The 19232-nt window shown below is 45.3% G+C and overlaps 1 protein-coding gene across 4 annotated transcripts in view; it reads right to left on the bottom strand.

Moving 5' to 3' along the window:
* Positions 1 to 19232, bottom strand: part of Fubp3 (far upstream element binding protein 3) — a 47748-nt gene that overhangs the window by 27068 nt on the left and 1448 nt on the right. For all 4 annotated transcript variants that reach the window (XM_059260033.1, XM_059260032.1, XM_059260029.1 and 1 more), the window contains exon 2: positions 6797 to 6902. In XM_059260033.1, coding sequence (XP_059116016.1) covers positions 6797 to 6902 — 106 coding nt within the window. The remainder of the gene's footprint in view (positions 1 to 6796; positions 6903 to 19232) is intronic.

The following is a 19232-nucleotide window of genomic DNA, read 5'->3' as shown; positions in this document are numbered from 1 at the left end:
TTGTGTCCAAGAGCACCTTCATGTGTAGTGCCGGCTTCATGGAAGTTCAGGTCACTGCTGCACACTCCAGGCTAACAGGCTCGAAGCTCCCGAGGAGTGCTGGGATTGCAGACACTGCACACTGATTTACATGGATTCTGGGGACAAGACCTTGGGCTGTCATGCTCTCACACAAGTGCTTTACCCCCTGAGCCATCTCCCCAGCCCTCCTCTTCAGTCTCAACATTCCCCCGAAACCCAAGCGCCCCCACCTTCTGATTATAATTGGCCCTTTCCTGGTCTCAGTTAAGGTCAGTGATACCCAGGTGGCTGAGGGGACATAAAGGCTTCCTGTGTCCTATAGAGCAGCTCCTGTCCCAGACCACAGAGTGCTCCTTTGCTGAAGGGCCTTTAGGGCAAGTGATCCATTACTAATTGTGCCAATTATTTGTTTGTTTGCTTGTTTGCCTTGTTTTTTGAGACAGGGTCTCTCTGTGCAGCCCTGGCTGTCCTGGAACTCTCTCTGTAGACCAGGCTGGCCTTGAACTCACAGAGATTCACCTGCCCCTGCCTCCCTAGCCCTGGGATTAAAGGTGTGTTCTACCACCACCTGGCCTCCATTTTTTTGTTTTGTTTTGTTTGTTTGTTTGTTTTTGAGACAGGGTTTCTCTGTGTAGCTTTGGAGCATGTTCTAGAACTCGCTCTGTAGACCAGGCTGGCCTTCAACTCACAGAGATCTGCCTGCCTCTGCCTCCCGAGTGCTGGGATTAAAGGTGTACACCACCACTGCCCGGCCTCCAAGTACTTATTTTTGAGAACTGAGAGAAGGGAGGTAGAGACAGGAGAACTGAGGGTTCCAGGCTAGCCTGGTGTACTTGGTGATACTCTCAACAAAGGGAAACAGGAAACTGCTTGAGGGTGTTTCTCACTACTAAACCTGCCTTCTTTCCTGAGTCCTAAATCAGCAGGTGTAGGTTGTGCTCAGCCCTCAATCCCTTCTTTGGCTACTGACCAAATCCTGAGCATGCCTGTCCTGATCCTCAGCTTTCTCATTATTTTTCTGAAGACACTCTCACACTCCATGCAACTGCTTTCCAACTTCCATGGAATATGTCATTTTTTTCTGGACCCTAACTAAAAAGGCAGGGTGCTTTCTTCTTCCTCCTAGCAGCTTTGAGAGTTATAGCCTGTATGCACTGCAGACTGGAACAAACTGGTCTGCAATCCTCAAACAAAATAGGAAATGACAATGAGTTCGGTACGTGTCTGCTAGCCCATCACTTAGGAGGTAAAGAAAAAATCAGGAGTCTGAAGCCATCATAAAGAAGTACAAGTTCAAGTCTGTTTCAGTGTCACTCCTGCTTGCTCCTGAGCAGAAAAGACCAGCAGCAGCAGCTACACGTGGCACTGCCCCTGCCACACCTGCTTTTCCCACTACCAGGGAGCTGCTGTCATTAGCAGCCTTCTAGGGCAGAGCACAGGACACCTGCACACTCACTCCAGCTGCCTGGATCCACATGGGCTCTGCACGTAGCTCTGCCATTATCCGGGCACTTTTGGATCATTGTTTAGGAGGTGCTGAGGATGGAACCCAGACTTTCCTGCACACTAGGCCAGTATACGACCACTGAGCTGCACCCTCCTCCTGTAATATTATTTCGGTTACTCCTCAGCCACCACATCAGGCCATTCGGGTGCATAAGGGTCCAGTGTACACTAACTCAACTGGAGGGTCAAGATGAATCAAAACCTGTACCCCTCCGCCAGTACACCCTTAAAGCCAGGGCCTGACCCGGAAGCAACAAAGTAACAGTGAGTGAACAGTAGTGCTCTGAGGCCATCAGCACAGTACTAAGCCTTCCTCCCATGATAAATATGGGGGCCCAGATTTCTTAAGAACCAATTTACCACATAGTGAAGGTTTATATTTCATAAGCCTTTATTTCAGTTTTGTGTGTTTTTTAAGGTGTATACTAATTAGTTCTGATGGAAACAGGATTTAACTCACTCATGAGTGATAGTTTTAAAAGTAAAAGCACTTCCTTTCTTATTTGTGGCAGTCCTGAGGATTGAATTTAGGGCCTCAGCCTAGCTCTATCTACTACTGAGCTACAGTCTCATGACAGAGCCGTCACTGACTACAACTCATCCAGCTGCCCAACACTAGGGCTAAGCCCGGATGAAGACGATTTCTAGAAGGAAGTCACAACCACCTTGGAATCTAACACCACGTAGGAGAGCACCGGCGAGGCTGGGGGTCTAGATATAGACAGACCAGAGCAGCAGCAGTCGAGCAGGCTGCTGCGAAAGCAGAGGTGGACAGCCAGGCCAGGAGGACCTAGAGCACAGGAGAGAACCCTAACAAGCCAGACAGCTCTGGGAGCTGTACACCTCAGCATGTACAGAAGTCTGACAGGGAGGCACTGCAGTTGAGAGCAAGGATTTCCAAACTGATGCAGTGTCAAAGGTGTGTCCCCAAAGATGGAGAACATGTGGATATCAGCACTCAGAGGTGAAGGGTTTGAGAGTCTGGGACCATGGTTCATTGAGATGGCTCTGTGGATAAAAGCGCTTGCCATAAAGCCTGATGACCTGAATTTGACACATGGAACCCACAAACAAGTGTAAGGAGAGTCCTCTGACCTCTGTACGCAACCACAAGTATACCATACAGACTATAAAAAGAGTGACGAGTATAACTGCTTGAGCTACATGATGAGCCTGACTCCTGCCTCTGTCTGAAGGAGACTAAAAGGCTGGGGAAGAGCACTGAGCAGGCCTGGTGAGCTGAGCTGCTGTCCTCCTGCAGGACTAAGAGGCTAGAGAAGCCATCTCAGGGACTGGAGAGTTGGTTCAGAGGCTAAGAGCACTGGCTGCTCTTCCAGAGGACCAAGGTTCAATCCCAGCATCCACATGGCAGTTTAAAACTGTCAGTAACTCCAGTTCCAGGGGATCTGACACCCTCATACACATATACATGCAGGCAGAACACCAATGTACGTAAATTTTTTAAAAAAATCATTAAGAAACAAACAAAAAAGAAGCCATCTGACGGAGTACTCACAACTGCCTAGGGTGCACTGACTTGTTCCTTTCCATACAGGACACTTCTCAAGGCAGCACTGCCCTGCATCTGCTTCGCTCTCTCTCCTCCACAGGACACAGCTCCCCAGATCTGGCCCAGTGACCTACTCCCAGTGGCCAGGGAGGGAGAAGACGATGCTGAGGCCAAAACGAGGCCCTATCTCCAGGGTTCTTCCTCTGCTCAACAGAAACCCCAACTCCAGACTCGGAGAGCAGGAGGAAAGAAACAGTTCTCATAAGGTGTTTAACGAAGAGGTTTACTTGATCAAAATGTGCCGCAGAGTGTAGAGCACCTGCGGGTAATGTCGGCTTCCTCCAGTACAGTGGGTCATCATGAGACAAGTGTGCAGAGATCCGGGAGACCCAGCAGCATGCAGCTGCACTCTCCCTGGTACTCTCTCACTATGAAAGCACACCGCAGAAAGGAAAGGAAAGGGAGCTATACTGAGGAGCTGTCTGTCCTTAAGGACAGACAGACACAGAGAGTGTGTATTTCAAAAAGAAGTAAACAAGGCAGACTCGGTAGTAGAGTCTGTAGTCCCAGTCCTTGGGAAGTAGAGACAGCGGGGTTAGGAAAGACTTCACCCTGGCTTATATGACAATTTGGAGGCCAGTGTATGCTATCCTTAAAGTGGGCACGGTAGCACTTCCCTTTGATCTCAGCACTCGGGAGGCAAAGGCAGGTGGATCTCTCTGAGTTCCAGGACAGCCAGGGCTCCACAGTGAAACCTTGTCTCATAAATCAAACCAAACCAACAAAAGAAAAGAAGTGAAAATAAATGCATGCATTATAACAAGGACTTGGGATTTTAGGTGAGATTCTGGTCTTCCCTTCAGAGTCTTGTCTCTGGCACCCATATCTGCTTGTTATTCTGTGCTTTTTATTGATAAATTCAGAATGTTTACTGATTTCTTTCAAACAGGAAAAAAAAAAATCTTTTTTTTTTTTTGGGGGGGGGGGGTCTGAGACAGGGTTTCTCTGTGTAACCTTGGCTGTCCTGGAAATTACTGTAGACCAGGCTGGCCTGGAACTCACTGAGATCCACCTGCTTCTGCTTCCCGAGTGCTGGGATAAAAGGCGTGCGCTACCACTGCTCATCGAGAAAAATATCTTAAAAGTGCCAGAGGGTTTTACTAACAAATATTTAGGTATACCTATGCAAAAGACAGCATGGCCCAACTTTTCACACTTTGAATCTACAGGCTGAATTGCTAGACAGGACTGGGTAAACTGTAAAGTGATTGATCGTGATTTCTGGGAACACTGCACTAGAGAGATACCATCCATTAAGAAGATCTGTGCTCAGAGCCAGACAACTCCATTTTATTTATTTTTTTTTTTTTTGGTTTTTCGAGACAGGGTTTCTCTGTGTAGCTTTGCGCCTTTCCTGGAACTCGCTTTGGAGACCAGGCTGGCCTCGAACTCACAGAGATCCGCCTGGCTCTGCCTCCCGAGTGCTGGGATTAAAGGCGTGCGCCACCACCGCCCGGCCCATTTTATTTTTATATTGACGTCCTGCAGGAACAAACAAAGCGCAAGGCCCTGGAAAGGGAAAGAGATTTCTCTGAGTCACTGCTCCTCACTTGTGCAAAACTGCCCTTAGCACACTCAACCACACTAGGTCTAAGAAATCACTCTACAAAAACCGAGAGACCATAGGGTACAACTTAGCAGCAGCAATTTAAATGGTTACCTGCATTTTGACAACCTTGAGGTGAATTTCTGTATGAGATCACAAACAGTTTGGGGTTTTTTTGTTGATGTTTTTTGAGACAGAATTTCGCTGTGTAACAGTCCTGGCTGTCCTGAATTCACTCTGTAGACCAGGCTGGCCTTGAACTCACAGAGATCCACCTGCCTCTGCCTCCCGAGTGCTGGGATTAAAGGCGTGCAGCACCACTGCCCATCTTGTGATTGTTTTTTTTTAATGTATTTTGTATGCATGCATGCACAGATGCATTGTGGAGTTCAGAGGACAAATTGTGGCAATCAGTTCTCTCCTTCCATGAATTGAACTCAGGTGCTGAACTATCTCCAAAGTCCATGAGTAGTTTTTTTTAAATAGACAAGAAATTACACTCTCAAAATCCTTATTGTCCCTTATACTCAGAATCCAATTATTCTTTAAAAAAAAAAAAAAATCTGCCAGGCGGATCTGTGAGATTCAGGACAGGCACCAAAACTACACACACAAACTCTGTCTCGAAAAACAAAACAAAACAAAATCTTGCCAGGCAGTGGTGGCACACACCTTTAATCTCAGCGTTCAGGAGACAGAGGCAAGCAGGTTTCTGAGTTTCGAGGCCAGCCTGGTCTACAGAGTGAGTTCCAGGATAGCCAGGGCTGTTACAGAGAAACCCTGTCTTAAGAAAGCCAAAACAAGCCGGGCGGTGGTGGCGCACGCCTTTAATCCCAGCACTTGGGAGGCAAGAGGCAGGCGGATCTCTGTGAGTTCGAGGCCAGCCTGGTCTACAGAGCAAGATCCAGGAAAGGCGCAAAGCTACACAGAGAAACCGTCTCGAAAAACAAAAAACAAAAAACAAAAAAAAAAAGAAAAAAAAAGAAAGCCAAAACAAACAAACACTCAAGTCAGGCATAGTCGCTTATGCCTTTAATCTCAACACTCAATAGGCAGAGGCAAGTACATCTCTGAGTTCAAGGTCTAGTCTGCATAGTGAGTTCTTGGCCAGCCAAGAGCTATGTAGAAAGAACCTGTCCCAAACAAACAAAAACCACACACTCTTTTGAAAAGGAGATTACACAACACATACAATTCTAAACCTTGGTGGTTTTTCCTCTTAACAACACATCACAGAAGCATCTATACACACCTGGCTATGTACCCAGAGCAACAGGAAGGTAAGCAGAAAAGACCCGTCTCCCCAGCTATATGCAGACCCATGTGAAACTGTTCACTTCCCACCCTCAGTGTGCTCCCCAGCAGGAGGGACGAAGCCAGTGTGAACTCTGGGACAACACAAGGCTGGAGCACTGACGACAGGTACTCGGAGTGTCCCCAAATTCCTTTAGAGATGGAGTTGGAAACAGAAATCAACAAACTAATAAATGAATGAATGAAAATGGATGCTTCTAGAAAGAGCCTGTCACACATGAAAGTATATGGAGACTATTAGGGAAGATGATGGATCAGGGATGGGAGAGGGAGACAGAAGGGAGAATGGTCAAAGTATGTAACATGCATATCTAAAAATGTCATCATGGAATCCAGTAGTGCATATAAATAGTACATGCTGATTTTGAAAAAAAATTCAACAACAAACCACGCCAGACACAAATAGAAATGGTGAAAGCTGGCAGAGACTGGAAAGGTCACCAATCTGTCCTTTCTTAGAGGTCAGCTAACTACAGTTTCCCCAGGACTTGCACCAAATCTTAGGATTTCACAAAAGTACTAACTTCAATTCCCATGCAAGTGCCAGAGGGACTGAGAACTAAATCAAACACAATTCTCAAATGGGTCAAATTACTTCCAAGTGGACGCTGAGGCCAAGTCTTTACCGTGGAGCCCAGCTGAAAAGATTCCTGTATTATCAAGGCAAATAGGAACTCAAATGCCAGCCAATTGCTAAGAAAAATCATCCTAACTACTTCCTCTTCACCATTCCTCTAAGAATGTGATGCTGGAGAACTGCTCGGAAATGGCTGACATAGACTCAAAATAACTGGCAGGTTCACTGCCATCAAAAAGGTGAGCCGTTTACAGCAACTTACCTCCATCATCCAGGGGCCGTTTCTGTACTCCATATCCGTACACCGAGGGGTCCACCAAGGGTGTGGAATTATTCAAGTGAGGAATTGAATCAATTTTAGCAGCAATCTACAGAGAGAATCAAATTTAAATACTTGGTAGCAAGTCATAGTTTTATCTCGGGAGGGAAGACATCGTCTTCTTTAAGGGGCTGTGACCCCATTTCTCCTACCTAGAGCATTTTCTCTGGTAGGGCAAACATTTTACCTGTTGAGTTTTCTTTGGTCTTACCGCTTTAGAAATTAACTCCCCAAATGTTGTCTTTTAAAAATTTAATTCAGGGGGAGAAGAGGTGTATGTGGAGGACAACCTATGATTGTTGGTTTTCTTTTTCTACCTCTTGAAGTCCACGGTTCAAATTCACATTGCCTTTACCTGCTAAGCCATCTCATCACCCCCTAAGAAAACCAGAATTTTTAGTCACTTAATATATATGTATGCCACATCTTCCAGAGTCCTCTGACTAACTCATAGGGTCTTGTTTTAGACAAGATCTTACTCGATACCTTCAAACTAAGGGTAGCTCTCTGCCTCAGCCTCCTGACTGCTGCTATTATAAGCAGGAATGGCAGACCTGGCCCTGGGCCACCTTAATTTTAAGAGCAGCCTCAAACATTCTCAGCACATAGTAAAAATGACCCCAAAATGGGTTGGCAGGAGAGCTTAAAAGGTACAGGGCTTGCTACCCAAGCCTGACTATCTAAATTTGACCCGCAGAACCCACATGAATGTGAGAAAACATTCTATAAACTGTCCTCTGACTTCCACATGTGTACACACAGCACACACACATACACAAAATTACTCTTATTTTATGCTTATGGGTGTTTCGCCTACACGTATATCCATGTACCAAGAGTGCCTGGTGCCCTCAGAGGCCACAAGAGGGTGTCAGCTGCCTTGGAAGTGGAGATACAGATGACTGTGAGGAGCAATGTGGGTGCTGGGGATGCAACCAGTGCTCTTAACAGTCAAGCCCAGTCCATAATAACTTTTACAAGACTTGAGAAGCTGGAAGGAGAACTCCGTCAAGAGCTTCCTGGGCTTGCACAAAGTTTGGTTGTCAGCACTCATGGCAGGTGGCTTACAATGATGTCCTGTAACTCCAACTCCAACAGAAGGAAATCTGACCCCTTCTTCTGGCTTTGGGGGCCATACCCATGTGCCATATATTCACAGATATCTTTTAAAACATTAACTTTAAAATGACTCCCAGCCAGGTGGCAATGGAGCACGCTTTTAATCCCGGCATTTGGGAGGCAGAGAGGCAGGTGGCTCTCTGTGAGTTTGAGATCAGCCTGGTCTACACAGATAGTTCCAGGACAGCCAGAACTACACAGAGAAACCTTGTCTCAGACGAAAAAAATCCCACAAATAAACAAATAAAATGACCTCCCCCAAAGAGTTAAAGGGGTTCAAACAGTCAATGAGCAGCCTGAATACAGACAGGATCCAACCACAAGTCTGTACCTTAGGCAGGTTATTTCCATTCCCTTTGGAAGATGCCTTCTGGTTTCCAGATTTTTGTTTGCTTGAGACAAGGTCTGCCTCGGCCTCCAAGTACTGGGTTGCAGGTGTTTACCACCACACCTGGCCATTGTTTTTTGAGTCAGGGTCTCATGTAATCCAGGCTGGCCTGGAATTCACAATACAGCCCAGCTAAACTCCTACCTCTTGAGTGCTGGGATTGCGGATGTGCGCTACTATGCCCAGCCTCCTTCCTTATCTGTTGGTCTTACAAGTAGCTGGAATGAGTGTTACGATGGTTTCCTATTGTTCATTTTATTGAATCAACAAGTATCCTTCTAAACTGTCATGGAAGTTTTTGCATCCATTCTAAATTTATGATTGTTTTCGTTGTCTATAATTTGGTAAATTACCACTGAGATGGAGTAACATAGAATATATGTGGTGGTCTGAATGAGAATGGCCCCAAGAGGCTCATATATGTGAATGCCTGGTCACTAGGGAATGGCACTATTTGAAGGGATTAGAAGGATTAAGGGGTGTGTCCTTATTTGATTAGGTGGGACATTGTTGGACGAAATGTATCATTGGGGGTGGGCTTTGAACTTTCTCTCTTTCTTTCTTTTTTTCTGAGACTGGGCTTCTTTGTGTCACCCTGGCTGTCCTGGATCTCCCTTTGTAGACAAAGCTGGCCTTGAACTCAAGAGCTCTGTCTGCCTCTGCCTCCCAAGTGCTGAAATTAAAGGCATGGGCCACCAATGCCCATCTGGCTTTGAGTTTTCAAAAGGCCATGCTAGGCCCAATCTCTCTCTGCCTACGGATCAAGATGTAGCTCCTAACCATTTCTCCAGCACCATGCTGCCTTGTTCCCTACCATGAAGATAATGGACTAAACCTCTAAAATTATAAGCAAGCCCCCAATTAAATGCTTTCTTTTTATGAGTTGCCTTGGTCATAGTGTCTCTTCACAGCAATAAAACAATGACTAAGACAACATTATGTATATAGTATATGGTAGTATGGGATAACAGTTAAATAGACTACAGCCAAGTATGGTAGCTCATGTCTGTAATCCCAGCACTAGGAAGGCTGAAGTCATGAGTTCTAGGCCAGCCTGAGTTACATTGTGAGACACTGTCTCAAAACAAGTAAGCAAGCAAACAAATAAAATCAGGTTGGAAAGGTGGCACATCACTTAAGAGCTCTTACAGAGGACCTAAGTTTGGTTCCCCAGCACCTCTGGTGGGTGGCTTACGATCACCTGGGGATCTGACACCTCTTGCCTCTGAGGACACCTATATGCATGTACACAAACCCACACACAGATACAAATGCATATACGTAATTAAAAATAAATCATTTTACAACAACAAAAATGCAAGACAACAAACAAATAACAACAAAAAACCCACCATAGGTCAAAACAGGAAGATTGCAAATTCAAGGCCAACTGGGCCTATAGAAAGGAGACCCTGACTCAATCACACTCAGGTCTTTCTTTGCACACGTGAGGCAAGTGCTCCCTCACTGAGCCATATCCCCAGCTCTAAGGAGACCTTGTCTCAAAAACAACCCCAAACAAAATTTATAGAACAAGACACACTGTAGCTCTAAAGCAGTCTGAATTTGAATCCTGGCTATACAAATGCTTGTTACAATGTATCATTTATATTCTAGTGTACATTTTATTATGTTACAGCATAAAGAAACAATGTTTTTCTTTATCATACAAATGCAACCTTGTGGGCGGTGGTGGCACAAGCCTTTAGTCCCAAGTATTCAGGAGGCAGAGGCAGGCAGATTCTCTGTGAGTTCAAGGCAAGCCTGGTCTACAGAGCAAGTTCCAGAACAGCTAGGGTTACACAGAGAGACCCTGTCTCGATGGTTCAGCAGGTTAGAGTGCTCAGCTTTGCAAGCATGAGGACCAGGCTCATATCTATGTAAAAAGCTGGGTATAGTCACAAATGCCTGTAATTCTAATGCTGTAGGGAGGAGACAGATGGATTGCTGGGCTTTACTAGCTGAGGGTTCAGTGAGAGAGCAGAACACCCAACAGCCCTCTCCCATCTAGCTTCTGCAAGCACACACACATTCGAATTCAGAGTTCAGAATGCATGACTATAAGGTGGCAAGGTTCTTTTCCTTGATGCTTCCTCCAACAGGTACACAAGGCTGTTCTGGTGGTTGCAGGATCCATGCTTTCAGGACCACACACACACTGTTCTTAGTTCCCTTATATGCACAGCTAAGTCTCCCATTTGGGACAATGATGCTCTTCCCTTTTATTATTTTAAGGCCAGGCTCAATGGATAAAGCATTTGCGACGGAAGCCTGAGGATCTGAGCCCCTTGCATCCACATAAAAAAAGCCAGACAAGTATGGTGGCCCACCTGCAATCTCAACACTTAGGTGGCAGAGCCAAGAGAGTCCCTGGGGCAAGCTCAGTGAGCTTGGGTTCAGTGAGAGATTCTGTCTCAGTAAATTAAAAGGGAAGCAACTGAGGAAGACACAGATGTCAACCTCTGGACTCAAAGCATACTTGCAGAGTGCTCCCACATATGAAAACAAGAATATGCCTGTTGCTTTAATCCCAGCACTCAGGAGGCAGAGGCAGGCAGATCTCTGAGTTCAAGGACAGCCAGGACTACACAGAGAAACCCTGTCTTGAAAAACAAAACAAGAATATACATGCATGTATGCATACATACAATATACATTAGCAAAAAAAAGAAAAAGGAAAAACTATTTTAAACTGGAACCACACAAAGTAACTCATGACTGTAATGGCAGCACTCAAGAAGCTGAAGTAGAAGGATTGCTGCAAGTTCCAGGCCAGCCTGAATTTCAGGTCAGCCTAGAATGTTGCATGAGACACTGTCTCAAAACAAACAAAAACAAGTATTTTCAATCCAATGTGGTTGACATGAACCTATAATCACAGATCCTGGGATACTGAAGCAGGAGGACTTCAAATGCACTTCCTTGCAAAAGGATTACTCAACTGGGCTCCTTAACTGTTTATGCCCCATCATGGAGGGTTGGAGAGCCATGAGACTCTCCCCTTAGTAACCAACCACTTTCCCACCACCTCCCTGTGGCATGTAACTCTGCCTTAACTGCAGGAAGCCTTGGGGAAGGGACAGGGACCCCAACTGCGGGGTGGGGGCTCACTGCTGCTGGGTAGCTGTTCTTCAGGTGTGACCTGTTTAGGGGAAGGACCCTCACCTATGCTCTGTGAAGTCCAATAAACTCATCAGTTCCATGGTGGAATTATGCAGTTTGTTGCTGGGATCTTAGGAAAAGGGGCAGACATTGCTCCCCTGGAAAGGAATTCCAGCAACACACAGTGAGACCCTAATCCCCAAAATAAAACAAAGTAAAAATAGTAAACAAACAATGTACTGAGACTTCATAAACACTGCAGAAGTCATAAAGGAGTCACAGTAAATCACTGTCACTAGGACACGGCACTTGCTATTCGCACAACACTCACGATTGAGACTACAGGCTCAACACCATGACAGCTCATCTTGCAAACCCAAACGGGAAGCTGGAGTCCACCAATTTATCCTTAGAAACATGCAAAACAGCTAAATAAATGCTAGGCAGCCACCCACACAATATGTGGGCTTCAATAGCCCTAGTAACCCTGCCTGGGGGAGTATGAGGCTGGACTGGCACACTCTGCTCCCTGTACTAACTAGCAGGAAACAGCAGCCAGGGCCATAGACCCAGTGCCAGGGTCTGGAGCCACAAGCCACAGGGCCATGTCCTGGTCCTGCATTCCATATCCAAGTACATCACAGAGAAAGTGACACATCAGATTCAGATTCCCTACACACCAACAGACGTCTGCAGTGCTTCATTCCTTTATAAAGTCCTCAGGGATCTTATAAAGAGCTTCCTGTGAGGAGGGAGTTACCTGGAGACAACAATGTAACAAATGCAAAGTACCCCGATCAGCCTGGCACACAGTACTAGGAACCAGAAATGGCCACTTGAACCTTTTATGGAAGCGTAACAGTAACAAAGAAAAGCCAGAACCTATAGCTCAGATGGAAGACAACACTGGGCTAGGGGTGTGGCTTGGAAGCAGAACCTGCACACAGCATTTTACCAAGCCTAGATGGAGTTCAATCCAGACCTAAAAGAAACAATGTTTCTCTGCCTAGGAACCCCTATTCAGGACCCCTTCCCATCACTCAAGGGTCCCCTCCCAATATCATCTATTTTTAAGAAAATTATTACCATTAAGAATTTCCACTTCACAGATGAAAAACCAAGGCTTAAATAAGAGTTAAATAAGCCAGGCATGGTAGCACATGCCTATAACCCAAGTACTGCGAAAGCTGAGACACTTGGCTGACCAGTGAGACATCACCCAAGAGGAAAACAGAAAAAAAGACTTTGTCAAAGTCTCCTTATTGCTTAGTGGGATGATCTGTTTCCACAGCATGGATCAGAATCGTATCATGTCACTACCACCCACTGGGGGACCTTATGACCATCAAATGAGTTGACATATCTAAGAACTCTTGCCTGGCACCCAGCACAATATGGATACTGTCAATAGAAGGTATTGCCACCAGCGATGTTGCCCCTGGCTGATCCTGCTCTATTTACTGGCATTAAGCAAAAGGAATTCTGACTGTAGAGATGTCAGTTCCCAGCTTTCTCTAGCCATTCACTGCATCCACAAGGGCAGACTGAAACTCTCCTCCATCTGTAGCATTTCACAAACTCACAGTGGCACAAGCTCACAATGAGGCAGTTAAACTGCCTCCTTATAACTATGGGTGCTCTGGGGGAACAGGTCTGCCCCAGTCACTGTGGTCCCCTGGAGCACCTGTTAACTGGGTTCTCTAAGATTCGCCTACAGAGGAATCCTAAACTTAATAAAATTGAAATATTTCTGGGGTGAAGTTCAGCTGTTAGAAGTCTTCAAAGGGTCTAAGTTCTGCCAGAGTTAAAGCAGACCTTCCCTGATGGGGGACGTCATGCTTGGCATGTGGCATGTATTCAATAAACACCTGCAGAAGGCAAAGCAGGTATGGAGAAGTCCACTTGAAAGGATCATCCTGAGACACAGGGCTAACAGGTGGGGCTGATATGGAATGCCTCTTGGCATCTTCCTCTCCATCCTGCTCCACAAGCATCCCTTCACTACTGGGTCAGAGAACTGCAGTCACCTCACTGAGGGGGAAAATGACCCAATGAACTGGACAGAAGAATCAAGTCCTGCTTAAAATTCAAGATCCAGCCCCAAGAGCCACAGCATATACAGTATTAATTACTTGTGCACATGTGCCTGTGTGTGTGCGTGTACACACCCGCGTGAAGCCAGAGGATATGTCTTCCTCAGTCATCCACCCCATTTTGTAAGTCAAGGTCTCTCATTGAACCTGGAATTCATAAACTCAGCTAGGTGGGCTGACCAGTGAGTTCCTCCTGTCTCTACTGCCCCAGCACTGGGATTAGATACAAACCACTGCATCTAGGGACCGGAACTCAGGTCCTCATGATTGTGTGGCAAGTATTTCAGCATCTGGGCTATCTCCCAAGTCCCCTGTGTGCCTTTTTGAGAAAAACTGCTCTATCTCCTTTGGCTTATTTTCAAATATGAAATACGAATTCTAGCCCAGCCCTGCATCTAACTCCACAGGAAAATGAAAAGTAGCCACCAATGTGTCTGATTTATCTCCCCACTGGCCCAGCCCTTGGAAAGAGGCCTTGGACATAGCAACTCCTCAACTCTTCAAATAACGGCAAGTGACTTGCCACTATCTATTCTCACAGTACAACCAGTTTGTGCCCGCAGAAGCAGACTGGCTGTTCTTCCCAGTCTCTTATAAAACTCCAAATGCAGCTGACTGTGGCAGAATTGAGACAATTCTGAACTACACAGCAAAACCCTGCCTCAACCTTAGTTCCACCATTTGTGATGTGGATCAGGAATGTGAGGACTACATTTAGAGACTCTGAACTAGCCTGGGCTACATGAGACTATTCTAAAAGACCAAAATTGTTCTTTTCAATTGGAATGATTCACAGGTGAAACAGAGTAAGGCAGTGGGGCATGGTGGCGCACACTTTTAATCCCAGCACTTGGGAGGTAGAGACGGAGGTAGAGGTGGAGGCAGGCAGAGCTCTGAGTACAAAGCCAGCCTGGGCTACATAGATCAAGACAGCCAGAGCTACATACAGAGACCCTGTCTCAAAAAAATAAAGTAAAGGAAGGCCGAAGAGTGGGAACAAATACCTATTATGTTAGAAAGCAGAGAGACCACAATAAATGCGGCCATGTTTTCTAGCTGCAGCTAGGGGAGTTCTGCATGTTCATGGATGTGAAAGAGCTGCTGAGGTTACCTGGAGTTTGATCCATAGAATTGACTTGTTTCCATAAAATGACATAACACTCTTTACCCTGGTAGGAGTTACTACACATAGCTACTAGATGCAGAGGAAGTCCTGCAGCAAGGAGGTGGCTCTATCTTTATTTAACCCTGCCCACAAGTTGTTCTTTTCCATCAAAGACCTAGTAACAGTGTGCAGCACAAACGTGCTAGTCAAGGCCTGGCAGCTACTTGTCAAGGACTTGGGCCTCTTTATGGGCTCCCAACTTGGAAAAGGATGGGAGAAAAACTATCCGTCAGGGTCCTAATGGGCAGTATAAACAGCCGCAGCAAGGTGGCAGGAATGAAGGCAGCCCAGAGTGTCATGGCAGCAGCTACTGTTGACTGCAGTGGAAGACAATGACGGCTGTGGCAGACATCGAAAGGCAGTCAGCTTTCCTGGAAATACTAGAGCCCTAGATCTGTATGTGAAGCCACACTGGCTTCTAAGTGTTACAGCGTGGGTAAGACAAGACATAGCTGCAGGTTTCCTGGAGTCTTCTCCAGCCCACGAGGCACTAGCTGAAGAGCTGTGGTCAAGGTATTAACTACACAGCTGGGACTTCAAAAGACAGCAAAATGTGGTAACATAAGCGGGCTATCAAACCTGAAGATAATGATAAATTCCACTGGAAGTCTTTGAAGTATACCATGGAATGCAGTTAATTTACTATCTACTTTTCAATACCAAGTAAGTTTCCAACTTCTACCAGGACAACAGTTCTCAACCTTCCTAATGAGAGTTTGCCACACAACCCTCATGTTGTGGTGACCCCCAACCATAAAACTATTTTGTTGCTACTTCATAATTGTAATTTGCTACTGTTATGAACTGTAATGTAAATATCTGGTATGCAAGATATCTGGTATGTGACCCCCAAAAGGGTTGTGACTCACAGGTTGAGAACTGCTTGTAGTGATACATGGCAGCCACCAACCAAAACCAAAACCCTCACAGGTGAACTCACTCCAGGGTTCAACACTGCCCCATCAGAGCAAAGCCTCAGGAGCAGGTCAGGAATTCCCCATAGACACTGGCTTTCCCCAACTGTCTGAGAAAGCTGAAAGGAGTATATAAACACAAGGCAGTATTTCAGTAGAACACAATTTCATTCTGTTCAGCATTCAGCAGCTCATCTGAGCCATGAATCAGACCCACATATTAAATGAGCAAAGGCATGAGCTGTCAAGGTGCATCCAATAGCCAGTGAACAGAGCTTTTGCTAATAGCAGGCACACTCTGTTCTTTTAAAGGAAATCTGCTGCTTATGCCAATATCATTTTACTGAAGCCCCATATTAGCCCAGGGAATAGGACACTTACCCCCAAGCAATCTACTCGCAGTCTCAAAAGTAGGAAATGGAGCACCACAAGGAGGCTGAACTTCTGAGGCCACACACTAATCAATATTTCCCCCACAAAGGTGCCAGTAATGATTAGATTTCCAGGCCTACAAAATTCCTCAAAGGAATTAAGCGATTTTGCTAGCCTTCTCGATTTTGTAACGGCTTGGTCACTTTTATTTGGGTGCAAGGCATGGTGCCCAACTCCTTGAAGAGCCATCTGTATTGCACTCTATATGAGTACATACTATGGAGCTGGGTAATGCATAGGGCCTCAATGGGGTTAAGACGAAACTCCTTAGCAAGGTGTGTGTGGTGTTGCATGCCCATAATCCCAGCTCTTAGGAGACCAAGGCATGAGGAACATGAGTTTGAGACAATTCTGAACTACACAGCAAAACCCTGCCTCAACAAAACTACCTCCACAACAAATAGGAACATAAAGTCCTAAAGAACACTGACTTTGGCAAAATAACCTATCTTCAGGAAAGCTAGTGGGAGGCTGTTGGTAGTTTGTAACACTGTGATGGTACAAGACTCTGTTAACAAGTTACATCTTTACGGGATGACCAATGCTAATAGACTTTCTGGAAACATTTTTCTTTTTGGATAGGTTCTCATGTAGCCCAGGCTGGACTCAAACTTGCTATACTCCCTATGTAGCTAAGGACAACCTTGAACTTCCTAATCAGCATACTTCGATCTCTCAAGTGCTGCGATTATATACATATGTATGCTACCATGTTTAGTTTATATGGCACTGGGGACTGAACCCAGTACTATATATATGCATACTAGGCAAGCACTCTACCAACTAAGCTATATCCCTAGCCAGGGAATATTTTTAATCATCCTCAGAAAAACTTTTATTTATTTATTTATTTTTTTGGTTTTTTGAGACAGGGTTTCTCTGTGTAGTTTTGGTGCATGTCCTGGATCACACTCTATAGACTAGGCTGGCCTCGAACTCAAAGAAATCCACCTGGCTCTGCCTCTCTAGTGCTGGGATTAAAGGCGTGCGCCACGACTGCCCGGCCAGAAAAACTTTTAAAACCAAAACAGACTAGTGTCCACTGGTCCCTCTTGTAACCCAAAGTCAGGGCACAGGTGCAGAATGTGACTCTGGAAGATGACTTTCTTTGGCTCTGAGCCCACACTCCTAGCATCCAGTCCTCTCTAAGCTAATGAAGGAACATTTGAACTTGCTAAGCAGCCAATGACTTGAAGAACTAGCCATGATGCTCTGGGAATATCTAGCCGTCTTAGACTTTATCAGTAGTCCCAAATCAGATACTATTTCCACTGCCCTTCAGAACAGATGTGAATTTCTTTTATCTGCCACACAGTAATCCACTGGACCCCCTACTCTGGAAATTTTTTTTAAGTTTTATGCATATATTCAGAGATTCCCTTTGAGTTTAAGAATTCCATACTCAAGTACACTAACACCAACCATTGTTGTTATGAGCCTGGAGACACTCATATAAAGATGCTTCAAGATACCACCAGGAAGGAAGCCCAGTGGCTTAAATGACAGAGCTATGCAATAGGCTTAACAGACTGAATTCCAGCAGAGCCATCTCATACTACTAGAACTTGCTATGTTAACTGAACACAAGACAACTCATTACTCTGAAAAACTACAGGCCTTACTGTTGCTAATATTTATGAGACCATCCAAGAAGGGAGAAAGCTCTATGTTTATTAAAGTGAAGAAATATGGGGCTGGAGAGATGGCTCAGTGGTTAAGAACACTGACTGCTCTCCCAGAGGACCCTGGTTGACCCACATGGCAGCTCACAACTGTCTGTAACTCCAGTTCCAGGGCACCCAACGCCCATGGCAAAACACCAATGCACATAAAATTAAAATAAATAAGTTTTTAAAAAGAGATAAAAATGAAGAAATATAGTTAAGTCAAGCCTAGGAGGTCAGGCCTGTGATCCCAGCTATGTGGGTAGCTGATGCAGAAGCCTGAGTTCAAGGCCAGCCTGGGCCTCTTAATGATACCTCAAAATTTTTTCACTGTGTATTGAAAGGCTTGCTTAGCACGTACAAGGTCCTGGGTTCAATCCCCAGTACAAACAAGACAAAACAAAAACCTTACTTCCATTTACTGGGGTGAGGGAGGCATCTCATCTTGGCAGCACTCTCTGTATGTGATGGAGACACAGAACCTTGACTATCCAGAAACTCAAACAGGATCTCCTTTGCTAAGCTTTATCATATGCATATAAGCAGATTTTTTTAAAAGATAATTTTACTTTGTGTGTAGGTATTTTGCCTACATGCATGCATGTCTGTGCACAACCTGTGTGCGGTGCCAGAAGAAGGCATCAGATCCCCTGGAACTGGAGCTACCAATTTGTTAGCCACGATGTGGGTGCTAGGAATACCATTCAGGTCCTCTCCAAGAGTAGAGCTCTACAACGCAGATTTCTAATGTTCAGTCTTACCCAATGAAATCTACTAATAAACCCCCAAATTACCAGCAAATCTTTTGTTTCCTGTGTTCGTGTGTGTGTGTGTGTGTGTGTGTGTGTGTGTGTGTGTGTGTGTGTGTTTTAAAGACAGGGTCTCATTATGTAGCTCTGGCAGTCCCGGAACTCGTTCTGTAGACCAGGCTGGCCTCAAACTTACAGAGATCCACCTGCCTCTGCCTCTGAATGCTGGGATTAAAGGTGCACACTACTTATATCAAGCTCTCTCTCTCTTTTTTAATCCCCTTCAAATCTTTAAAGGTTGTATGGACCTCCAGCTGTTGCCACTCAGCAGCAACACCCCCATCTCCAATGGGCTCCACTACCGATCCAGGCATCAGAAGAGTGTGCTTCAGAAATAAGAACAATGCTGATGAAGTTTTCCTTCTCCAGCGCTCCACATTAAGGCAGCATTTAACAGAAGGCACCCCCCTCGAGCAAGTTAAGAGATGGAGTCTTAGCAATGCTTAAAAATTCATTTTTCCACTCTGTAGGCAGAGACAAGCAGATCTCTAAGTTCAAGGACAGCCTGGTCTACAGAGCGAGTTCCAGGACAGCCAAGGGGATACATAGAGAAACCATTTCAAAAAACAAAACAGAAAGAAAGAAAGAAAGAAAGAAAGAAAGAAAGAAAGAAGGAAAGAAAGAAAGAAATTCATTTTACATTCAACTAAAGGGCTACAGACAAAAAGGACCCAAGCTTTCTAAACCAGCGAC

This window comes from Peromyscus eremicus, chromosome 4, assembly GCF_949786415.1.
Source record: "Peromyscus eremicus chromosome 4, PerEre_H2_v1, whole genome shotgun sequence".
Classification (NCBI taxonomy): Eukaryota; Metazoa; Chordata; class Mammalia; order Rodentia; family Cricetidae; genus Peromyscus; species Peromyscus eremicus.
Note: the sequence above shows the minus strand (reverse complement) of the source record. Positions and strands in the feature narration are given on the sequence as shown.